This window comes from Macrotis lagotis, chromosome X (genome assembly GCF_037893015.1).
Source record: "Macrotis lagotis isolate mMagLag1 chromosome X, bilby.v1.9.chrom.fasta, whole genome shotgun sequence".
In the NCBI taxonomy this organism is placed as follows: domain Eukaryota; kingdom Metazoa; phylum Chordata; class Mammalia; order Peramelemorphia; family Peramelidae; genus Macrotis; species Macrotis lagotis.
The window spans coordinates 56,497,553-56,518,459 of record NC_133666.1 but is presented as its reverse complement, the minus strand read 5'-3'; the positions used below and the strand labels follow the sequence as shown (position 1 = coordinate 56,518,459).

At 43.6% G+C, this 20,907-nt stretch overlaps 1 protein-coding gene across 1 annotated transcript; it reads left to right on the top strand.

The window, feature by feature from the left end:
- Positions 1-15,826: 15,826 nt before the first annotated feature.
- On the top strand, positions 15,827-19,070 carry LOC141501661 (mortality factor 4-like protein 2). Its single transcript, XM_074205854.1, has 2 exons — positions 15,827-15,924; positions 17,008-19,070. Exon 2 carries the CDS (start codon positions 17,068-17,070, stop codon positions 18,229-18,231), a length of 1,164 nt encoding a protein of 387 aa, XP_074061955.1. The 5' UTR covers positions 15,827-15,924; positions 17,008-17,067; the 3' UTR covers positions 18,232-19,070.
- Positions 19,071-20,907: the final 1,837 nt, after the last annotated feature.

The following is a 20,907-nucleotide window of genomic DNA, read 5'->3' as shown; positions in this document are numbered from 1 at the left end:
CCTCCCTCTGCTAAAATCGTATTTCCCACTCAAAGACTGTTCATGAGGTCACGGGTCTAAGGACAAGCTTCTTAGAAAGGCTCCTTGAGCATCTGAATTTTATAATTTGCTACAATTTGGGGGGAAAAACTCTGTAAATAGCATTTTATTGACAAGTCTCAGGAAAGATTTTCACATAAAAAACATGAATCTGTCCTAGCCTGCAGACAACTTAGAAGAAACCCATAACAAATGTGTGACCCAGATATGGTCTTCCTCACCATTCTAAGTCCTCTGAACTGGCTTTATGACTCTCACAACCCTCTTCTAGTGAAGACTTAAAGGAATGGTTACTGTTGAGCATAGGAGCCAGCATTCTACATCCCGTCTTAGAGGGATGGGCTCTCCATAGTGTCCTTAATGAAGAGACCTAGATGGCAGTCAGAGTTGGGCAAGGGCCCTTGTTCCTCTGGTTGGTTAAAGGGCAGGAAAGACAGAAGCAAACTCACTCATTGTCTTCTGTGAAACCTTTCTGGTCCTTGGATTGGGAGGGGACGAGGTGACCAGGTGACCGCCCTTGTCACCTTGCCCTTTTGGAACCGGCTGAATGACCTCACAAAACAGTTCTCCTGCATTGGTTCCGGAGATTCCATCCCTTTTCGCTTTGTCTCCTAGGAAAACAGCTAAAAGAAAGGCAGGCGACGCAGGTTTTGTAAAGCACCCCTGCCTGGCTAGGTGGCCTTTTTCATCCAGGTGTGAAAGTTTCAAAGGAGAAATTAGTCCACAGCTTCCACAAGTCCCCAGTAATAACTGACAGATCTTCACATCCACCATTATTTGCGTGGCTTTGCCCTCCAGTCAGGTGCAACTGTGTATTGGGACCCGGGTGTACAAGGCCCAGAACTGCCCCTGGACAACTCTCGTTACTGCCACGGGGCCAGTTCCCAAGCTTCTGTTACTGACATGGGGGAACCGGTAGGATGAGGAATGTTTTCCTTTTTGCCCTGGCTCTCCCTCAAAGAAAGAAAAATTAGTATCCTCAAGGAGTTTCCCTAACAAGGAGGCAGGTGCTGAGCCATGGGGGTGAAGTCTGCTCCAGGCAGCCTGGAGAGTCCAGGCTGGGAGCTTTTACATAAACTCTTGACTGGGTCCTCCCTTCCCTATGGGGCACACCGATTTATCCTATCTTTGGGGAGAACTCTTCCAGTGTGCTGTGTAAAGCGGCTTCCTTGACCTCATGGTTTCTTGTTCTTTGTCTTCAGAGGATCATCTCTGGAGTACGCCCGGCCTGACATACAAAACGAGCCAGAGGGGGAGGCCTCAGCCCTTGGGCCACAGGCAGGGCCCAGTAACCTCAACTTGGAAAACAGGATTGACGCTGGAGGCCCAGTGCCCTACAGGAGAGTGGAGTCTGCCCAGCCGGGCCCTATGCGGCCTGCAGAAATCCCTGTGCTTGCGGATTTCAAAAAGAAGTACTTTCAGATCCCACGTTCCTCCTAACATCAAGAAGAAGGTCTGGTGTCCAATGTGCTGATCAACTTGAGGCAACGTCGGGTGGGATTTGGGGCAGGGGTCCAGACAGCACAGTCCCTACAGGATATGCCGACTCATCCCCAGTCTGTGTAGAAAACAGTCACTTGTTCTTCCTCAGTCTTGTCCTCAGTTCCTCAGCAGACACATCCCCATCTAGCGGGCATTCATTCTTGTGTCTAACCTTATACAGGGCTAGGTAGGCCCAGGGTCCCCCTCCAGAGGCTCAGGCCCAGGTGCTACTGCTCTTCTGTTCCTGGCCTGGGAGATTCCCACTCCCCTGCCCCACACCTGTGCACAGAGGGTACCTGCTGTGTTCACTGAGCAGTTGTCTCCGAGAACTAGTACCGTGTAGACTTTTATATCTGACATATTCGTGTTTGTATCTCTCCAGGGTCAAGAGGCGAACAGGACCTGCTATGGAGGCACAGGAAATGAGCGGGATGTTGAAGACCTATCAAATAAAGACATATCCCTGAAATAAATAAAAATGTTTGTGGTGGATGTGGTCAAGGTCTTTTAATTAAAGAGGAAAGCCAAAATAAGGTTGAGGCAGGTAAGAGCCTGGATTTCGCTTTTATGGACATGGAAGAGGGGGCTCCTCCCTTCTCATCTCCCACCCCTACCAAAAGGATAAAGTGTGAATGCATCCCTGTAGCAGAGATCTGACCAGATGGCTGTGACCCTGCCCCCTGATAATCTCCCAAGACCTTTCACTCTCCAAACCCCCCAGTTCTAATAGAGTCTCCTCTGTCCCAGACAGCTGTTCCCTTCCCCACCCTCTTCCTCATTCTGTCCTCCATGCCCTGTGTCCTGGCCATAGTGGCCTGCATTCCACACGGGACTGTTCTCCCGTCTTTGTCCTTTTCCATGTTGTTTCTGGAAGGTTCTTTCTCTGGGACCTGACATGGTAGGACCTTAGGCTTGAGGATTTGTCTCCCCTGTAAGGGTTTTCAGTCCTTTCACTGATGTTACCTCCCCCATCCTCTCCCCCCAATTCCCAAACTCCTCTGGCCTCCGTTCCCTGGAAGGAGAACTGGCCAAATTTAAGCCTCCTGCCTCCCCCATGAAGATGGAAGCCCCTTGAGGGTAGAACTGTGTTTCCATGTCTTTAGTGAAGAGTCAGTAACCCGAGAGACAAGAGTTTCTGGTCATTAGTGTGTTGAAGAGGTTTGGGGATCGGGCTGTGGGCAAGAAGTTACATAGCTGGAAGGACTGCCAGCCGTAGCTCCAACTTGAGGGGGGCAATGGCAATGGGCAGCAATGACCATCTTCAAAGGGAAGTGAAAGGACTCTCATTGGTCCATTTCTAAAGATGCTAGTGACCCATGGCCTAAGAGTGGGGAATTTTACAGATGGAAGCGCAAGGTTGTGATTGGTGGGTGGAGGCCTGTATTTGCTTCCTCAGAGTCCAAGGGTTCTCTCGCCCATCACTGGTCAGCTGCAGCACCTTGGAATGGCCAGGAGGGAGGGGTCACCACAGGGGCCTCAGCCCTTTCATCCAGCCAGGCTCTGGTGCCCGGGTGACCCCTGGACAGTTTGAGGGACGGGACTTGGCCCGGGGAAGGTTCAGGGACTTGGTGAGTGTGTGTGCTACTCCTGCTGGGGGTGGAGGGAGGCCACAGGGAGACCCATCGAGAGCCCCTTTGTGCCCCCAGTCTGCTGTCCCAAGATGTTTCCAGCAGTTAAAAAGAAAACTGCCCTTTTCCCCTGAAGGTTTGAGGGGATGGGTCGTGGGTCAAAATATGCCAAGGAATAAAAATAAGGGAAAAAAAAGACGGACTAATTTTTAGACTCAAAAAAGCTTAGGGTACAAAATACAACAATAAACCTCAGCTAAGGTAAGGATTCTAAAGGGGATTTTTATGGAAATTATTACATAGAAAAAATTTTAAGTATTACAATCTTGTAAATTCTTTTCACTTGGAAAATTTTCAAAAAACGATTGCCATTCCATTGATTCTGTCATTTGCACTCTAAATGGTATCAAATTTAGATAAGTATGGTCATAATCTCATCTGTTCACTAAGGAACAAAGCTTAGATAAACAGACTATAGGCAAATTAAGCCAGATTGTAGATTGAACCGCATTCAGAGCACTCAGAATGAGCTGATCAAGAGGGTAGATTTCATAATTACTGAGGAGTTGTTGATAATGGGAATCTTTACTCTGGCTTCTTAACTGAAGAACATTTGAGACCCTCAGTAATTCTTCCCATCCCACCAGGTAGATTTCAGGGACCTCCTAAGCAAGAGAAAGCCCTCCACCCCAAATTAACAAAAACAAACTAGTTGAAAAATTAGCATCATAGCCCAGGTTTCCTCCTAATATGGTCTGTTATCTGTTCACAGAAATTAAAAATGCATATGTCCACATTGGACTTTGGACCCATACCTCTGTGGGAACATGTATGACCTGTTAGTGTAGAAATGAAAGAAATATTCATGCACCTCAGTATTTAAGCACAGGAGGTCTCAATCCATCTTGTCCCTAGTAAGCCAGTTCATAGGTCCCTTAAATCCACTTGGCTTCTCCTTGGATCATAGCATCCCATGTGCTTATCTGATCCCTGGTCACATTCTCCCTTTGGAAGTCTGGAATAGGCGTCATTTCCAGGGCAGCTCTGGAGGGAGGCTCTTCCCAATGAGTCCTCTGATTCCACCACACTTGAGACGGCCTAGGCATTGCTGCTCAAACCTGCTAGTCACAAAGGCAGAGTAAATCCTGATACAAATGGTCTTCTGGTGACTATTTCATGTGCTAATACCCACTTCACATCTTCTAGAGCAAATGCTATTAATAACAGAACTCTACAAAAAACATGAAATGAGGAACAAATAAATTTCCTCAGAAGCTTCAAGACTTTCAGGTTTTACATAACACTTTGTATCTTTATCTGAACCCAGGACCTAAAATCAATAATGTTATCTTCAACTTAGAAGAAGAATCTTTAAACACAAAAAAATGAGACTTTTTGTCTTCTAATATTATCACCTCGAGATTTTTAAATGGGAAAATATGCATGCTTAGAAAGTTTTTTCAATACAATTTCCTATTCCCAAAACCATTTTAAGAATTTATTACCAAAACATGGTCAAAATATCTCTTGGATATGGGAGAGAAAGACTTTTTTTTTTCTTCTTTTGGAAAAAAAAATGAAAATCATGTTTATATTCAATTGAACTTGAAGAATATTCAACTCATTGGAGGTTTGGGGGCGAGAGGGGGTATGATTTGATTGATTTTTGAATTTTTTCTCAATTTTGTTCTTAACTATCTTCAAGGGTAAAAGAAAACTATGCGCACACACAAAGACTTGCAAGGTTATTTTCCAAGTATATCATGGTCAATTGTCTATTTCTTACTATTATTAATATAAACACTAAGAAGTCATTTACATGCAAAGACGTGTGTGTATTGGAATATACATACATGTATCCTGGTTTTTTGAGAAAATAGTCAAAGCTTCAAATTTAAAATGTTTACATAAAAATTGAAATTGAACCCTTTATCATCTTTATCACTCCCTTTGATGTTTGTTCACTTTGCTGATATATAGAAATAAAAGGTTGAATAAATTTACATAAAGACAGTAGATGGAGAAGTAGAACTTACTTGATGCTGCACATGAATGCATGGTCATGTACAAAGGGTTGGAGGGCAAGCGAAATGATGTATTTAACTACTGGCTGTTCTTAGGAAGTTCTGCTGTGTTAACCAGCTTATCTTGATTTCCCACTCTTATATCAGTCTACCACGTCGCTGAATGCCCCTTGTACAAATTTTCTTACATTGTAGAAATTAATAACTAAACGCTGACATATCAAGTTCCATCATTCCATTTTTCTTAAGTGACTTTGCTTTTTATTTCGCCAAAGTATTAAGTTCTGCTGAATTATTCAGAGGAGAAATTCAGTGGTCATTCTCCAAAGTATTAATTTTCCATTGATAAGGTCCTAAAGGCTGCTACCATAAACCATTTTGTCCCTTTAATTTAAGGTTTTCTTAGTATATTCTGGATGCTAATCTCACATTATAGCGAATAATAAAGTGATCTTGCTTCAAAGGAAACAAAGATTTTTTTTTAAAAAGCCATACGTGATATACAATAGTAAACTTAGTCCCTAAAACCAAAGAAACTCCTATCCCAATACCTGACCTCAAAAAAACATGACAAGGTATTTCAGTACTTACAAAATGAATAATTACAAATCCCATACTAACTTCATAGTATGATTAGTTTAAAATTGTATTAATTTCTTCAAACCAACAAAAGAATTTCCAGGGCTTCCTGTCTGTCATTACATTAGCATGGTCAGCCTTGCCAAGGTGGAAAAGCTAAGAAAAGAGCCTCATCCAGGCATTCCTGATTGTTTGAAACATTATTTCTCCCTGAAGGTTGATCCCAAGCTCAGTGTAAGTAAGGCTAGGCTTCGTGGAAATGCTTGCTGAGCATTTGCATTCTGTAATTTATGACAATTAGGAGGGGGAATGGGATTAATGGTATTTCATTCTTTAAGCATACACAAGTCTTCTATTGAAAAAAATGAACATACCCTTACATGTGGATAACACAGAAGAGGCTAATAACAGTTGTGTGCTCTGAATAGAGGTTTCTCTCCCATTCAACCCTAAACTGGCTTTATTGCTCCCATAGAATGATCCTGGAGAAAAGTTAAAGTTTGGCCCTGGGAATTCTGGCCAGGACTCTAGCTCCTCACTTGGAGGGAAAGCTTGTACACAAAGCCTTTAACAAAGTGGCCTTGAGGAGTGGCTAGGCTGCTCAGTGGATAGAGCACCAGCTCCGGAATCAGGAGGATCTCAGTTCAAATACAGACTCAGACACATAATAATTACCTTACTGTGTGGCCTTGGGCAAGCCACTTATCCCCATTGCCTTCCAAAAAATCCTAAAAGAAACAAAAAACATGTTTTTGAGACATTCAGAGATGGGCTGGGGTCCTTCTTCCTGTGGTGTGTGCAAGATCAGGATGAAGAGAAGGAAAGACCCACACTGCTGTTGTGGAAACACTCCTGGTGCCTCTTGGGGCCAGGAGCCTGGCATTGCAGGAGGGACAGTGTTTAAAAGGGCAACAAGAAGCGGGAAACATTGGCCCTTTGTCCTCAAAATTCTTTAGGGGTCAGAAGATAGTAGGAACAACCCAGCTCTGAGGAGAATTCTAAAACGCTCCTTTCAGAGTTCACTAATGGCCTGTTGAGTTTCTTGTGTGAGGTCTCAGTGTTCCTGAGACATTTAATGTCCTCTTCCTTTAGCCTGGCCAACTTCTGTTCGTGTAAATGCGTGGCCTTTTCACTTGCATTATCTGATTGCTATAGGGTTGGGCGAAAGAGGCTTCTTATGGACAATTTTGCATCAAACCGAGGGAAAAGTCTTTTTCTGACATATTGCAATCTTGTACTTTCTTTTAGCTTAGAAAATAAAACAAATCTACATAAAATGTGAACAGACTTAAGCTTGGTCATACTCCTATCTGTTCACTAAGGAAAAACCTTAGAGACTAGAGCTAAATTAAGGCAGGATCCAGATTAAACTGCATTTAAAGCATTCAGAGGGGGCTGATGAAGGGAGATGATTGTGTCACCAGGTTAACTAAGAAGTAGTTGCTATTTAGGTATCTTTGCTCTGATTTCTGATCTGAAAAATACGTGATATGAGACCTTCATTAAGCTTAGACACCTCCTAAATAGAAGCAATGGTCCCAAAATCTTAACAAAGGAAAAGGATGAAAAATGATCATTCTAGTCCCCTGTCTTCAGCACAAATGTGGTCTATAATTTGTTGCCACAATGAAAAGTGCATGGGTCCACTTTCCGTTTGGACATACACCTCTGGAGGTCTTCGTGTAGCCAATACACATAGTAACAAATGTAACAGAAATGTTTCTCAATATTAAAGCACAATCAGTCTTAATTTCTTTGTCCCTGGTTTCCCACTGGAGATGGCCTTTTAATCAGCTTCTTCTTGTATCTTAGAGGACCCCCATGACCATCTAATCCTTGCTAACATTTTCCCTTTAAATGTCTGGAATAGGTTTCATTTCCTGCATCGGTCCAGAGGGAGGACCTTCCCAGTGATTTCTCTGATTTCAAGCCATTTGTAGAGAGTTCCTAGAAGATGCTGCTCAAACCTGTTAGTGAATGATGAAGGCATCGTAAGGCTTAATGCTTTATAAATTTGTATGTCCAGTTACAAAATCTGTGAAAAGCACTTCACTCTTAATAACACCAGAAACGCCAGAAGATCAAATGAGGAACACTTGAGTCCCATGAAAGTTTAAGGAACTTCAGGTTTTGTAAATTCTCTTTCAGGGGGAAGATGGACATTCAGTGACAGAGGGAACTTTCAGACTTTCCGGTTAATGACCAGAGGTGAACAGAACATTTGATCTACAAGCACAGGAGTCAGGTAAAGCATAGAGAGGATGGATAGGAAGGGAAAATTATAAGTGATTCAATGATGCTAAATTGTGCATATTCTTGCATGGGAAGAAGAAATTGGCAACTCATGAACCTTCTCAATTCTTCGAGAATTTAGCAGGAGCATATATTGACAAAGTACAGGAAGGAGCTGAATATCATGGTATAAGCTACCATGAAGATGGAGTCAGTGGGCAAGAAAGAAATGCTGAGAGAAAGGGAAAGGAGAGGGAGAATGGGTTAAAATATTCAGGTAAAAGTGGTAAGAAAAGCCTTTTGCACTCTTGTGAAAGAAGGGAGGGTGAGGGGGAATGAGTGAGCCTTCATTCATCACAAGTGGCTCAAAGTGGAAATAACACACACACACAAACATACAAACACACACAAACACACATACACACACACACACACACACACCTGTCAGGTCCTATAAATCTTTCTGCCCCTGGAGCAGGGCTGCCCAACTTTACTTTTTAAAGTTTTATATTGAAACAAAAGACTATTCTGATTTGCCATTTTAGTGAGAGTTTCATTTACTGAAGCATTTATAAACCCACAGGGGTCCACGCAAAATTCCATGGAAGGAGCTTTTTGGACAGCCCTGCTGTAGAGGAAAAAGGAGAAGAAAAGCATGGAATGAAGGGGGTGGGGGAGGGGAGGAAAGCTGTAGGTGATTGAAGAGAGGGAAGACTGAGAGGAAAGTCACAACACACTTTTGAGGGGGAAAACCTGCTAGCAAGAGCACCTGTGGGGAACAAAATATTGCAACAATTTCCCTGATGAACTTATGACAAGGAATGTGATCCATCCCTGTAACGGAGATGATGGTAATTGAATGCAGAATGAAGTACACTTTTGTTCTCCTCTCACGTTAATTTTGTTGAGCTTTCTCTATCTTTTTGGGGGGGTGAAAGGTAGGATTATGCTTACATTCATAAAAGACTTGTAGAAGTCTTTTTGTCTCTGAATTTTATTATCTAAAGACGTTTGAAAAAGTAAAATAAACATTTTTATTGAACTTTGTCAGTGCAGTTTTATGACAGTAATTTTGAGAATTTTCTACCAAAACGTAAATCCTGGAAGTCAGGAAAAGGAAAAAGTGAAAATCTTCTGTATATTCATTTGCACAAGAAGAATATTAAGTCCATTGATGGGGGGGGTGTCAGTTTGATTTTTGAATTTTTTTGGTAAACTTTTTCTTAACTATCATCAGGGATAAAAGAAATTTCACACATTACAGTTTACAGACATGCAAAATGCTTCTCTTCGAATGTCATATTTATTTGTCACATTTCCCTTATTCTTAATTCATTGTTTTTTTGGAGTTTTTTTAGTTTTTGCAAGGCCATGGGGTTAGGTGGCTTGCCCAAGGCAACACACCTAGGTAATTATTAAGTGTCTGAGGTCAGATTTGAACTCAGGTACTCCTGACTCCAAGGCCAGTGTTCTATCCCCTGCACCACCTGGCCTCCCTTTACTTCATTGTTTTATTAATTTTTAGACTTTATAATTTGTTGGAGAATGTGTTACTAATACAATTAAATAAATGGTTTCTCCCCAATCCAGCCAGAGCCAGTTGTTAAAAGATTACCAGCACATGTCTGTTTACATTTTTAACACAGATGCAGTTGGATAGGAGAGTCTTCTCAGGTGGTTCACAACCTGAATCTCATCGGCCATGCTCCTACACTGCCTACTTTTGTTTTATGGGTTTTGTTTGTTTGTGGAGATAATGAGAGTTTCATGACTAGTCCGGAGTCATAGAGCAAGCAAGTGTCTGAGGCTGGGTTTGAACCCAGGTCCTCCTGAATATATGACTTTACCTAGGCACCCCACTGCCTACTATTGAGTCATCATTCCCTTCTTACCTCCATCAGCTTGGTAGAACTGGTCTTCTTGTTGTTCCCAACCTCCCCTGCTCATTTTCTCTCTCCAGGCTTTTCCTAGTTGCCTCTCCCCATTTCCAACAAAACTCTGCTAAAGTGTCAATACCTCCAGGAAACCTTTCCTGGCAGTTAAAACTTTGAGTGACCTCCCTGAAATTACTGGTGCTCTTATTTTGTATGTCCTTTTTTTTTAGGTTTTTTCAAGGCAAACGGGGTTAAGTAGCTTGCGCAAGGCCACACAGCTAGGTAACTATTAAGTGTCTGAGACTGGATTTGAACCCAGGTGCTCCTGACTCCAGGGCCGGTGCTTTATACATTACCCGACCTATTTCCCCCTGTATATCCTTCTAATGTTACTTCATGGTTATTTATTGAGAGACGAAAAAATATACTTTAGTCTGTGTTCAGATTTTGTCGTCTTTGTCTCTGGGGTGAGTTGCATTCTTTATCATAAATTTACCAGAGGTCTTGGAGACAAAATAAGAAGGCCAGCCCAAAGGAGAGGACATGGGCCCTCCTTGGCACCAGGCCATGCATTATCCTTGCTGCCTATTTTCCCTTGGTATTTCTTTGATATAGGACTCATGCATGCTCTCATTCTGAATGGTAACAGGCTGAGAGTAACATAGGAGCCCTCAGCAGGGTGTCCTAGCCTGTCCCTCAAGATGTTTCACTCCTCCCATGTTTGACCTTATCATGGCCTTGGGAAAATGGACAGCAGGCTGTGATATGGACCCTCAGTTATCAATAGGTGTCTCCGGAATGAAAACCCAGAATTTGGGAGGAGGGGGCATTTTGGGACTTTTCAGCTGGAGGAAAGCCTAGTTTGTCCTCCATGTCCTTAATGAGGGGACATTGAGAGTCATTAGAGGGTCAGGAGGACAACAGGACAGTCATTCATAGTCTTCTCAGACACCCTCCTGGTAGCATGGGTTGGGAGGAGCCTGGGTGCCTGGCCTTGAAGGATGGGTCTTCCTTGCTGCTGTGGGGGTTTTACTCCCAGCCCTGTTGGTCCCCTCAGGAGACAGACCAGAGAAAGTCAGGAGATACAGGGCCAGGACCATGTCCCCATGCCTGAAATGGTCCCTCTTTCCTCTAGGAGTGAAACCCTCAAAGGAAAAATTGTTCCTTCAGGTTTCTGAGCCCCCAGCAGTGCTTCAGAGATCTTCGCATCAGGCACCAGGTGTGTGGGTTTGCCCTGTGTCCAGGTGCAGGTGTTCACTAGACCTGGCAGTCAAAGGCCTTGGCATGTCATTGGACATCTCTTTCCTGCTGTGCAGACAGTTCCCTGCTCCTGCTGTGGGGGCACTGGGCAGTTATTTTCTTATCCCTCACACTCCCACCCCTCAGCAAACCTTGAATTCCTCTTGGTGACTATAAAGAGTTGATGCTTCTGTGAGAAGGAGGTGGGTGCTGAGCCATGGGGTGAGGTCTGCTCCAGGTGACTGCAGACCATGTCACCTAGACTCAGGAGTCCAGGCTGGGGGGCTTTTCAACTGCCTCATGACGGGGTTCTGTCAGCCCATGGAGAAGCGCGAGCTTTCCTGACTTTGGGGAGAAATTGCCCGACCTGCTGGGTACAGGGGCTTCTCTCCTCTCATGTTGTCGTTCTTTGTGTCTCTGCAAGGGGTCATCTCTGAAAGGGGCCAAGCTTTGGACATGAAAAAGGCCAGTGAAGAAAACCTGGGCCCTTGGGCCACAGGTGGGGCACAGGCACCTCACCCAAGATTTCAGGTGCTGAGTGCATCATACCCTAGAGGACGTTAGACATTGCCATCTGAGTTCTGTTCCAGCCTCTGGAGTCCCTGTGATATGTGTTTTAAAGCAGATGGACCCTGGATTCTTCGAAAATCTCCCTAAAATCAGGAACATGAATTAACTCTGACAATTCAGGACATGAATCTCGGCCCAAATCTAGAATGACATACCTGGACCACCCCTAAGACCATGAGCAGACATTGAGGGGGCCCTTCCCTGTTCAGGGATGTCCATTTTTCTGCAATCTCCATGGTCGCAGTTTAAACACAGGGTAACTCTACAATTGTCTCACCTCTTTTCTTGCAATTGATCTGACATGGAGCCCATTGACCTGGTCCCCTCCCCACCTGCTTGGCTTCTAGGGTGAGGCTAAAGGTAAGCAGAATTTCTTAGCCATTTCCCTCTTCAAGGCTGCCCAGGTCTGTACAACGGCCATGGTTTGGGCAGGAAAGGTCAGAGGAGGCTTGTTCTCTGTATCTCAGCAGAGTGTCTCTTCCACCATGAGTTCAGACTCCCCCAAGGGAAGGGGCCACCTGGGCAATAACATTTTTTCCCTTTTCTTAAAGGTTTCATTTATTTATTTTCATCCATGTGTTCTCAAATACATCCAACTACAAAGTTTCGATCCACCCTCCCTTCCCACCACCCTCCCCTCATTTGGGAACAGACTCATTTTACATCCACATTTTTAAACAAGTTTATAAATTTATAGTTTTTGGCATGAGGAATGAGGATTAAGGGAAAGAGATACGTAAGACATGTCTTTTAGAAAGTGTTCAGAATCGGGAGGCATGGATTTTTTTTCCTGTGGTCTGTTTTGTTTTGTTTTTCTTCCGCTGGTGGGAGACACAGTAGTCCGTACTCTGTCAAATACAATTGTCCTAGCTCTCTGGACTGACAAGAGGGACCGCTTCCATCCAGGCACACCATCTCACAATGTGCTTGTTCACATCTACACTGTTCTCTTGGTTCTGCTCCCTTCGCTCCTCATCAGATCCCGTAACACATTTCATGCTTCCCTAGAGCCTGACCAGTGATGGTTTCTAATAGAACAATAATATTACATAATATTCATGGATCATAACTTGTTTAGCCATTCCCCAGGTCATGCGCATCCCGGGCAGAGACTTAGAATCTTTCCAGATCATGCTTCCCCTTCCATTGGGTGCTCTTTGCCATAGGGCCCATCTATACTGGCTTTCTGGAGGGGAAGAAGCTGGAGAAGAAAAAGAACCCCCAGGGCTACATGACGTCCTGGGTAAGACCTAATTAGGAGCCACTAAACTGGCCGTAAGAGACCAGGGAGACCCCAACCTGCTGCCCAGCACACCCGTATTCTCTCCTCTCCTGCCGACTCTTGCCAGCTGGAAGGAGCAGAGTGTCCTGGAGGGTCCCCCAGGAAGTTTACCGTCCTCCCACATTTGACCGTATCCTGACCTGGGAAAAAGCACCCAGGCTGTAATGTTGGCCCTCAATTATCAGTAGGTGTCTCTGAGGAGAAAAGGGAGCATTAGGGAGATGCGGGATTTTGTGGGGCTTTGCAGCTGGAAGAAACCAGCTAGGGGCTCTTTCCCTGCCCGGGGCTTCCCTGATGTCAGCTATTTCTGTGATCTCAGTTTTACTGCAGCACGAGTGGAGTGATGGCATTTTCTCAGCCAGTACCCTACAAGGTGAGCATTGGGGGAACCCTTTCTCCTGGACTCCTCCTCACTTAATTAGCTTGCAGGGTTGAGTCTAATTAGAGCAGAAATTTCCTCTTCAGGCCTCCCCAAGTCTCTCTGATCTATGAAATCTCTGAAAGATAAATTTATAGTCATTTCATTCACCTCTTTTCTGGAGGTTGAGGAGAGCAGTTCCCCTCCAACAATTTATTACGTCTTTGTGTGGTGTGTTTTCCAGGCATATGACAACCTCCGCTTGGGAAATTCAAACAGGATGGGACATCATTCCATGTCATCAGTTTTCATGCCACAATATGGGTACAGTCATGATTTCCCATGGTTATTGGAAATGTTTTCCAACTGTCTTTTTTTTACGTTTTCATTTTTTGCAAAGCAATGGGGTTATGTGACTTGGCCAAGGTCTCACACTTAGGCAATTATTAAGTGTCTGAGGCTGATTCCTGATTCCAAGGCCCATGCACTAACCACTGTGTCACCTATCTGCTCCTCGTTACCTATTTTAATTCACTGCTGTGACAGACTTGAGCTACTGCACCTAAGTTAAATGATTCAAATTAATCAGCAGACATTTCATAAGTATTTGTTAAGTGTATTACACCCTGGGGCTGTGAAGAAAAAAAAAAATATCAGTGCTCTCAAGAGCCTTACATTCTTAGGGAGGAAACAGCATATATGAATGAATGACTAATTGAATGTTTATGAAGAAGTACGTACAAGAGAAGTTAGGTGTTACAGTTCATAGAACACCTGGACCCAGGGGCAGAATCACTGAGGTCGAATTCAGCGTCAGATACAAGTTACATGTGTGACATTTACATTTTACCATGATTGCCCAACATCCAGGGTGACCTCCACTCATCCAGATTCCTGTCTGACCACTGGCTCTAGATGGCTCTGGAGGAGAAAGTGGGGCTGGGGACTAAGCACACCCCCCAATACAATTCATGTGCTTGTAATGACATCACCTCCCTAATGTGTGGTCCTCTTTGAGAACAAGGGGCAAAACATCAGCAACATTTAAGAAGGCTGGAGGCTTACTAAGTTCATTTCTGGATGTAAGTGGAGATGTTTGCCTTTCAGCTAGAGACAACAGGAATGTCACAAATTGTCCTGCCTTCCGTTTTCGGTGTTTTCAAGGCCCCTCAGTTCTAGTCATTTAGAATACTTCCACACAAGTGTGATATAAAGAGACCTAAATACAGCATTTTAAAAAAAAAAACTCAAGAGCAATAGGAAGCAATTGTTTTTCTTTTTGAAAAATACATTTGCAAATGGTTCTGTACTCTCCCAGATTCCGGCAGCCCTTCCCACAGTGCATGTCTCAACCCACCTCCCCGGCATCTCACAAGTCTCAATAGAGAGCTGGGACCAGGTCCTTTCTGCTTCGTTCTGCCACCCAGTTTATGGACTCCTTCAACACTAGCTGCAGGAGTTTCTAATATTTATGAAGCACCTGCACAACTCTGGGAGCTAGGTGTGATTATTATTTTATGGTTGAGTAAGCTAAAGACAGCAGAGGTTGAATAAAGAGGATGACCTTATGAACATGTAAGCACATATGAACACTGGTGTACTTTTATGTGTGGATAGACATATATACCTCCATATATCAGTATGTATAGCTATCATCTGTCTATCTCTCTATATATAGAGAACACCCAAGCCTTGGTGCACCCTTAGGCTATTAAAGATCAAGCCTTCACTAAGGATATTGAAGCTTACTAAACACAAGGAGCGAAATGAGAAAGTTCCTATTTTTCCCATTTTTGAAAGGGAAAGAAGCTCCCCACACCTGACCCCACAGCCATATTCCAAATGTGGAACTTTCCAGAATTCTCTCATGGAAGCAGGTGAGCCGCCCTTTGAAGACTCTCCCCATTGCATGTGTGCGTTACTGCATGCCACCGTAGGCATGCATAGCTGTGCACGCATCATGCACCCACATGCCAGACCTGCCCACGGGGACATGAATGCTGCTGCACATCTCGGGGAGGGGGTGCTCGGTCCTGCTGATGCCTCCAGGTTTGCAATTCATGCCCCGGGACCTAGACCGTCGCCTGCATGTTTGGGTCCATTCCTTCTCAGGAGACAGCATGGCTGGGCATGCAGAAAAAGATCAATATTGACTCAGTGGAATAGATTGAAAATTTTTATTCAGTTGTAGAAAAGGAATGGTCACGTGGATCCCGCAACCTGAGTACTTCGTTCTGGGAGCACCTGAGCACGCTGCTAGGGCAGGGTGCTGGGACCTCAGTGCTGGGCAGGAAGCGAGGACACCGGGCCATTGGCTGGAGAAGCTGCCAATAGCGCAGCCTACGGCGTCCGCTTATTGGTTAGCATGCTGGTCTCCATGGGAGCTTAGGTGCAGGCCGCCCATTGGCTGGAACAGCCAGGGGAGGGAGGACAGGAGACCCTGGCCTAGGGAACAAGAGCAGTTGCTATTGGCTGGAGCGGCCGTATAAAAGGCCTGGCGCGCCTCGGCAGCCATCTTTCCGCACGGGAGCCGAGGCAGCTTGGGGAGCCCCGGGCGCAGAGCGGTTCCGGCGGCTGCGGCGATGGCCGCTGCGGCTGCGGCGGTCCGTGCTGCGGGCGGGGGTAGCCTGGAACTCAACTCCGAAAAGGTTATGTTCCCCGTGAGCAGCGAGCTGAGGTGAGAGCGGCGGCTCCAGACTAAGGGAGCGTCGGGCTTCAGGGTCCGAGGGCGGCCGCAGCGCCTGGGCCGGGCTGCTGCGGCTGCAGCGGTGGGCATAGTGGGCGGAGGCTTGGAACCCCCCCGGACAGATGGAGCCCCCCAAAGGCAGCAAGAGCCGGCCCGGGAAGCCCAAGTTTGAGGTGGGGGAGCGCGTGCTGTGTTACCGAGGGGCCCAGCTGTATGAAGCGCAGTGTGTGAAGGTGTGCACCAAGCACAGCAAGGTCAAGTACCTGGTTCACTACCTGCGCGGCAGTGAGATGGCCTCGGAGCAGCCCACGCCCTCCACAGCCCTGGCCTCGGCGGAGGTGCAGGAGCCCGAGAATGCCGGGGGGGCCTCCCGAGGCCCGGGACCCTGAGAACGGGAGTGGAGGGTGGAGAAGCCCCAAGGCCACTGAAGCCGGGGAAGCCGGTTTCGGGGAAACCCGTGCCAGCCAGGAATCCTTCCAGGGCCCTGAGGAGACCACTGAGGCTAAGGCACCCCCGCACACCCCTGAAGCGACCAAGGTCCAAAAAAGCCCTAAGGCCTCTGCCACCACCAAAGTCTGCAAAAAAGCGGCCATGGAAGCCCGAGATGCAGCCGCTGTGAAGGCCCGAGGGGCTGAGGTCATTAAGGACCCAGACGCAGGTGCAGCGAAAGGCAGAGGGGCTGACGTCATTAAGGCCCCAGACGCAGGTGCAGTGAAAGGCAGAGGGGCTGACGTCATTAAGGCCCCAGACGCAGGTGTAGTGAAAGGCAGAGGGGCTGACGTCATTAAGGCCGCAGACGCAGGCCCAGTTAAAGCCAGAGGCGTTGACGTTGTTAAAGCCTGAGAAGGCGCCATAAAAGGCAGAGGGACTGACGTCAGTAAGGCCCCAGACACAGGTGACGTGAAAGCCCGAGGGGCTGACGTCATTAAGGCCCCAGACACAGGCGTAGTTAAAGCCAGAGGCGTTGACATCCTTAAGGCCCCAGATGTAGGCACAGTTAAAGCCCGAGGGCCTGACTTCAGTCAGGCCCAAGACACAGGCGCACTTAAAGTCACATATGTTTATGTCCTTAAGGCCCTAGACGCAGGCGCAGTGAAAGTCCAAGAGGCTGACCTCATTAAAGGTCCAGAGGCAATGGCAGCTAAAGCCCAAGACGCTGACGTCATGAAGGCCCCCGAGACAGGCATCAAGAAAGGCCAAGACGTTGACGTCATCAAGGCCCAAGACGCAGATGCCCATAAAGCCCAAGAAGCTGATGTTGGTAAAGGCAGAGACACTGGTGTTATTAAAGCCCAAGATGCCAATGCCCTTACAACCCGAGATGCTGGCACCAGTAAAGCTAGAGATGCAGGTGCTGTTAAAGACCTAGGTACTGGCACCAGTAAACCTGGAGAGGCAGGTGCTGTTAAATCCCGAGGTGCAGATGCCCTTACAGCACGAGACGCTGGCACCAGTAAGGCCAAAGATACAGGTGGCGTGAAAGACGGAGATACTGGCACTGGTAAAGCCGGAGACGCAAGTAGTCAGGCAAAGTCTGCTAAAGGGAAAGTGGGAGGGCCAAGTTCCAGCAAGATCTCTGAGGGGCCTGAACAGAATCCTTTAGATAGTGGGGAAGGCCCATCAAGAATCAAACAGGCAAAGAGTGCAGTTACTGAAACACACAGTGACAGTACTAGAGGCAGAGCTGGTACCAGGATCAGCAAAGTACCTCCTTGCTTCCAGTGGAGAATATCCCTGCTGGGTACTGCCTGTCAACCACAAGAACTTCCCACAACACCAGAATTTAAAATTATCATTCCTTCCGAACTCAAGGCTTGGCTTGTCGAGGACAGGGACTTGATTACTGTCCAAAAGAAGTTATTTTCTCTTCCCGCCAAGATCAACGTGGAGACCATTCTGGAGAACTATGAACAGTATGAACGTGGTTATGCCTCCTCAGAAGATGTGATTTACGCTGTTCCTGAAATGATAGAAGGTCTTCGATTATACTTCAATCTCACGCTAGGTACCCACTTGTTGTATAAATTTGAGAAACCTCAGAATTCTACAATAATGGCCCAGAATCCCAACAGCACGATGGCACATCTCTACGGAGCACCACACCTCCTGCGATTATTTGTAAAAATTGGAGACATGTTGTCCGGTACCTTCATTCATTGTCATAGTACCAATTTACGGTTAAAGTGTATGCATAGTTTTGTAGCATATTTGGCAAATAATAAGGCCACTCTCTTTAATTCTAATGACTATGAACTGGCTTCTCCTGATTATCTTCAGGTAGCAGAACAGCAGCCCTAAGAATGTTGGCTCATGCAATGTATTCACAATGTTCTCTTGCTAAAGACAAATACATATTACTCATATGTATAGAGAATTGCATGCATATGAATGCTCTGATGCTGATTCCTTAGATATTTTGTTTGCAGAAGAAAGTTCTTTTTAAGGTTATTACTATTATTTGTCCCATATATATTTGGAAACAAAGTTGTAAAATTGGGAAGATTTCTGATAATTGTTCCTCATGTGGTCTTTGGAACAAATGGTTAAAAATGAACGGTTTCTTAAAAATTTGCCTTTTACAATCCTAAGGAACAAAAGATAAAAGGGGGAAGGTTTCTGATAATTGTTCCATGTATGACCTATGGAACACATGGTAAAAGGGGGAGGGTTTCTGATAATTGTTCCTTAAATAGTCTTTGAAACAAAAGGTAAAAGGGGGAAGATTTTTGATAATTGTTACTTGTACTGTCTTTTCTAGTATTTCTAGTATCCTGGAAAAAAAAGTAATCTTTTTCTATGGTTTGGAATAAAAGGTATAAAGTAGATAGTACTGATTTGTGTCCCAATGCTATTATTTAGAACATGTGGTTAAATTTTTGTCCTTTTGCATGGCTTGGGAATATTTTTCATGTGTTTCTCTTGTATAGTTTACAATACATGGTTAATTTTTTTTTTTGTATTGTTTGGAATCCAAAAACAAATGGGATATTTTCAATGAATCTTTTGTATTGCTTGGAACAAAAGGTAATGGGGTGGTGTTTCAGATATTATTTTTATATGGCTTGGAACAAAATGTAATGGGGTAGCATTGTTGACATTTATTATTATTTTTGTATGGTTTGGGACAAAAATTATAAAGTGGGAATTCCTGATAAATATATATATATGTATATGTATCTTTTCTGTTATTTAAAACATGGTTAAATATTTATGTCTGCTATTTTATTTGGAGCAAAATGTAATGGGATTATTTCCAACTCTTCTTCTGTATGATTGGAAGATTGGAAGAAATAGTATGAAGTGGGTTTTTCTGATATTTGTGCCTTTTCTATTATGTAGAACATAAGGGTAAATATTAATTGCATTGTGTAGGAGAAAAATTAATGGAGTTATTTCGAATTACTGTTTTGTTGTATTATTTGGAACAAAAAGTAAAAGAATATATTTCTTACATTACTTTTATAGGATTTGGAACAAAAGGTTTAAAGTGTATTTCTGATATTTCTACTTTTTGTATTATCTAGAACATATGGTTAAGTATTCATTTGTAATATTTTGAAAAAATAGTAGTACTTCCTATGATTGTTCTTTTGCATCATTTAGAACAAGAAGTTAAATGTATTTCTGATATTTATTACATTTGTATGGTTTGGGACAAAGGTATAAAATGACTCTTTGTGATATTTGTTCGCTTTTGTATTAGAAAACATTTGTATTACAAAACATTCTTTTTGTATTGGAACAAATTGAACAGTATTTCTAATCATTGTTTTATTGTGTTATTTGGAACAAAAGGTAAAAGGGGATATTTTTGATATTTTTGCCTTTTGTATTTGGAATATAAGAAAAAAGCAGAATATGTGATATTTTTACCTTTTGCATTTGGAATAGAAGGAAAAATTTTTTTTTGATATTTTTATCTTTTGCACTATTTGAAAACAAGGTACAAAGGGGTTATTTCTGGTATTTTTACTTTTTCTGTTGTTTGGAATAAAAGGAAAAAGATTATTTTTAATATTAAACCTTTTGTATTTGGAATATAAGGAAAAAAAGAATTTTTTACTTTTTGTATTGTTTGGAATAAAGGGGTATTTCTGATATTGTTACCTTTTGTCTTTGGAATGAAAAGTAAAAAAGGAGTATTTCTCCTATTTTCACCATTTCTGTTGTTTGAAGTAAAAGGTAAAAAGGAGGTAGTTCTGATTTTTTTGCCTTTTTTATTTTTTGGAATAAACTCTAAAAAGGAATTTCTGATAGATTTCCTTTTTGTATTTTTTTAAGAATAAAGGCAAAAAGGTGTTTCTGATATTTTTACTTTTTGTATTGTTTGGAAAAAAAGGGAAAAATGGTATTTCTATGTTTTTCCTTTTTGTATTATTTGAAATAAAAGCTAAAAAAAGGGTATTGCTTCTTTGGTATTGTTGGAAATGAAAGGACAAGGGAAATAATTCTGATATTTTTTCCCTAATTATTTTATTAGGATTAGAAGATAGTGGGAAGAAAAAGAGGGTATATTTTGGCCTCTTTCTTTTTTTTAATTCCTCCCAATCTGCAGTAGTGAGCTAAGTATAATTTGTCAGTGTTTAATTGATTCAGATGGTTGCATTTCTTTGGTACCCATCACTTTGACACTAAACCTTTTTTGAGCTGTTAACAAAATACCTTGAATCTCTCATGTCAAAGGTTAGCTGTAGGAGTGAAAAAAAAAACCCTCATTTGGACTCATTTTTGTTAACCTTTCATATTCAGCTCCTCAAGATTTGAGTACTTTTGTGAATATGTGAATATCTTTTCTTTGTTCAAGTTTTTAATTAAGAATGATTTATGTTACAGTTTTTGGATTTGTGTTAATTGCAATGTTCATTCAAACAAAAGGAAAGAAATGCAGCATGTGGTTTATTTTGCATTAATATGGACATTTAATCTTCAATGAACAGTTCTGAAGTTCTTGAAAATAAATATTTTCAAAAAAGC